The following is a 3,921-nucleotide window of genomic DNA, read 5'->3' as shown; positions in this document are numbered from 1 at the left end:
TGCGATGACAATCCCGCGTTTGATTGATGTCGTCCCAAATGCCTCTTGTCGTCGCAAATAATGTCGTCCCTAATGGTTGTTTTTCTTGTTTTGATGATCAAAATGAAATCCCAAAACACCCTCTAAATATATGAAATTAATACATTGCCCTTAGTTTGGTCTATAATTGATGGCTTTAAGGCTGAACGGAAAAGAAACTCGGAAGAAGAAGAGAAAGAAGAAGAGAGGGGTGGGTTGTCGTGTGGGGGAGAAGGAAGGAGGAAGAAGAAAGAGACTCGGCACATCTTTACCGAGTTGCCGAGCCGAGTTCGGCATGCCGAGGGGTCGGCCGGCCTGGTGTTCGCCAAGGTCGCCAAGCCTATTGTCGAAGCCACTACGTCCAACCTAATGATCTATAGTAAAACCTGTTAGACAGTATCACTGTGATGATCATAGTTTTCTTTAGGGGTGAGCAAAAACCGCAACGCAACTAAAATTAACCGCATAAACCGCAACCGATAAACTGCAACCGCAATAAAAACCGATGGTGATGTTTTCTGTTTTTCAAAAACCGCAAACTGGCGGTGCGATGCGGTTATTGGTTTTCAAAAACCGCAAAACAACCGCACCACACCGCATATATTATATACATTTTTTTATTAATTATTAATATATTAAATATTAAAAAGAAGACTAGTTTCATGGATGAAAGATGGATAAAATACTAAAAGACAAAAATATTGTTTTTTTGTTATGTTTAACTTTGAAAAATAGTGAAATTAGACAATTTTAAGATATTTATTGTTAATTACTATTGATTTAACGTTTTTAAAATATTAGTTGTTTGTGATTTAAGTTAATTGTCTTATACATTATGGTTTTTTTATTATTACAAGTAATATGTTTGAACTCTAAACACCGTTTGAGCTCTAAACTATAGTTAAAAACCATACAAAATAATCGCACCAAATCCATGCGGTTAATAACCGCAACACAGAAAAAACAAAACCGCACCGCAAAAATAACCGCCTAACCGCACAGCAAAAATAACCGCACCAAGCGGTTTAGAAAATGGATTGACCGCATTTGCGGTTAGTGGAGAGGTTTTGGCTAATAACCGCACCGAACCGCACCGCGCTCACCCCTAGTTCTTCGGTTCTAGTTTTTGTAATGGTTGATGACGGCAAGGAAACTGTACATAGTTACAAAAATACTATCAGATCTTTCAAAAAGTTATTGGAATATTAACGAACTTTACATGTCTTCACATTACAGGTCCTCTCATTTTAAATTTCATTTATTCAATGCACATTGAGTCCCAAGACAAGTTACAAGACCTTTGGCTCTACACTAACCCACAAAAAAAAAAATAAGTAAATAAAAAAAAAAAAAAAAAAATCTACAACTAAATGATATACAGTTTTCGTCTTTCCATTAAAAGAATGTCCTTTCTATAGGACCACAAAACCCACAAGAAGGCCCCAATGACCGCCTCAAACTTAGCTACCTCAAGCGGGGAGAATTGAGATACCATGAGGAACAATATTAAGAGTGAATTATAATGTTTTGAATCCTTTGAATATGATGAAGAAGGAACGTCGAAGTTTGCAATTTTATGCATTTAGATTAAAAGTTTACAAACTTCAATGATCCTTTTGCAACACTGCAAGTGATAAATATACTGGTTAAAAAACTAAGAAACAATAATATACAAGATCATACAGCAAACCGCAGGTCTAAATACAAGACATAAAGTCAAGAGTCAGAAAAACATTCACCAAACTTCATCGGTTTCAAGTAGCCAGCTTTCATATCACGTTACATGTATTCTATCTCAGATAACATGCCTTCATCTTCATCATCTTCTTGTTCTTGAAAGAGATCTGTACCAGAAGCACCAACATGTCCATCACCAAACGCCTTCACATGATCTTTTAGTGACCTTTTGTGTTTAAAGTCAGAACCACAATTACAATACCAAATCCTTCCACAGTTCTTTTCATGTGTTCTCCAGTCACCCTTCACTGCAATTGCCTTCCCACATTTCCTGCACACAAATGGCTTGGTTCCATGCTTCCTCTTGTAATGTGTTTGAAGGGTTCTAAAATCTTTGAGTGGTCTTGACCGTGGGTGGTCAATGTGGTGCTTGCACCCTGGTGCACAACAGTAGCATGGCAGCTTTAGCATTGCCGTGGGCTGGGATCCCTTTAAGGACTCTGGCCCCTTTCTATATTGCGATCCATGCCCCCACATATGCATCTGCTTTTCACATAAATATTAAGAGACCTTAAAGACATTAAGTAGTAAAACTAGCCTACGTTTTTTTTACTTCCTTTTGCGAAAATCGTAACCCTACAGTTCAATAATAAGAGTGAAGAATCTTCTGACATTAAAGCAACAGTAGTCTTCACATGTACATGTTTGGGTCTTGACTAAACATGGCGTTAATTTTGCTATGAATCTCATGATGTACTTACTTTATTTCTGTTTTACCCTTCTGATTCACATCTACAGTAACACACAGAAGTTTTCAGATATGTAGTTAATACATGGCTATATCTGGACAAAAGCAAACATATGCTGATGATGCCATATATATTCCTCATATTTATTACATCTATAACATTCATGGATTCCTTAAGTACCATACGTAGCTCTTAATGCATCATGTAAAAGTGAATTAAAGATATGCCAATGAATAAAGAATATCCGCAGACTTTTCTGCTTTATAAAAATTAAAAAAAGGTTATCTAATTTTTTTCTATCAGACCTGCAAATGTGATTACTACTTAATTACTGGTTTTTATCCACCAGATGACTGTAATTAAGTCTTATGAGACTATATTTTTTCACCGTGGTGAAATCAAAGGTATAACTATCCAAAAGTCAAACGCTTTTGCTAAGAACGAAGTGGCTAATTAGGATTTGGTGGCATTTTCAAACTGGTAATTTCAACATGAAGACAAGTTTTATATATATATATATATATATATATATATATATATATATATATATATATATATATATATATATATATATAATTTCTGTATGATGTATGACAATAAATTGCATATAGATAATGTACATACATACCTGTAGATTATTGTATCTTGTGAAGGACTTGAAGCAAACTGGACATGAAAACTGATTAGGACCAGCAAGAATCTGACTGGGGTTTGGAATCCAGTACTCTTTGGTCTTCTTTAATGTGTTCAAAGGTAACCCTAAAAGGGTTTCATTTCTAGTGACACCCGTCTTGCCAGAAGCATTAGGGCACCAATGAAACCCTTGAGCCATTACTTCCCCATTGACACCCTTCTGTTTAGGGCAGCAAGGAAACCCTAGAAGCACTTCATCACCATTGATACCCTTCTCTTGAGAATAACTAGTAGGGAGCCCAATATTTAGGGTTACGTTAACCGTTGTAGTACTACCTGTGTTTGTGGTTGTACTTGTTGAAAAGCTGCAACCGTTTCTGTCTTCTATGGCTGTATTATATGTTGGGTAACGGTGTTCCAGCTCCAGATCTCTTTTGAGGTTTAATTTGCTAAGAAGAGGAAGAGCTTCTTTCAATGGTGGTGGTGATGATGATAATGATGATGACATGTTAAGATAAGGGTGTGAGGCAGAAGACTGATTATCACAGGAATGATAAAGGTAATAGTATGGGTGATGAGAAATGAAAGGAAACCCTCCTTTGAGGAATGTGGGATTTGTCATGGTGAAGCTAAAAATTAGTGATGATACTTACAATATATATATATATATATATATATATATATATATATATATATATATATATATATATATATATATATATATATAAAAAGAGAGAGAAAAGTTCTAACTAACTTTTTTAAGATTAATACTATTTTTTTCAACTCTAATTTTAAAACTTATTTTATAAAGTAAATTACATAAATGGTCCATGATTCATAGTTT

The 3,921-nt window shown here is 35.1% G+C and overlaps 1 protein-coding gene across 2 annotated transcripts; it reads right to left on the bottom strand.

Annotated features, from left to right (window-relative positions):
- Window positions 1–839: 839 nt before the first annotated feature.
- On the bottom strand, window positions 840–3,716 carry LOC145165038 (uncharacterized). 2 transcript variants are annotated; one of them, XM_079083679.1, is made up of 3 exons: window positions 3,073–3,716; window positions 1,758–2,238; window positions 840–1,171 (listed from the first exon to the last, which is right to left on the bottom strand). In XM_079083679.1, the coding sequence occupies exons 1-2, from the start codon at window positions 3,697–3,699 to the stop codon at window positions 1,798–1,800; spliced, it is 1,068 nt and encodes a 355-aa protein (XP_078939805.1). In that variant the 5' UTR covers window positions 3,700–3,716; the 3' UTR covers window positions 840–1,171; window positions 1,758–1,797. The 2 variants fall into 2 exon arrangements, with proteins under 2 accessions (XP_078939805.1, XP_078939803.1); XM_079083677.1 differs by lacking the exon at window positions 840–1,171 and having other exon boundaries at window positions 1,650–2,238.
- Window positions 3,717–3,921: the final 205 nt, after the last annotated feature.

Source organism: Lactuca virosa, chromosome 1, assembly GCF_052849685.1.
Source record: "Lactuca virosa cultivar CGN04683 chromosome 1, Lactuca_virosa_CGN04683_v6, whole genome shotgun sequence".
NCBI classification, from domain to species: Eukaryota; Viridiplantae; Streptophyta; class Magnoliopsida; order Asterales; family Asteraceae; genus Lactuca; species Lactuca virosa.
The sequence above is the reverse complement of the archived record's forward strand: the minus strand, read 5'-3'. Positions and strand labels throughout refer to the sequence as shown.

Excerpts from the sequence above, each read along its gene's own strand:
- LOC145165038 (XM_079083679.1), bottom strand. The coding sequence starts at position 3,699 with ATGACAAATCCCACATTCCTCAAAGGAGGGTTTCCTTTCATTTCTCAT. Across the intron at positions 2,239-3,072 it reads CAAGATACAATAATCTACAG|ATGCATATGTGGGGGCATGG; the intron begins GTATGTATGTAC and ends TGTGAAAAGCAG.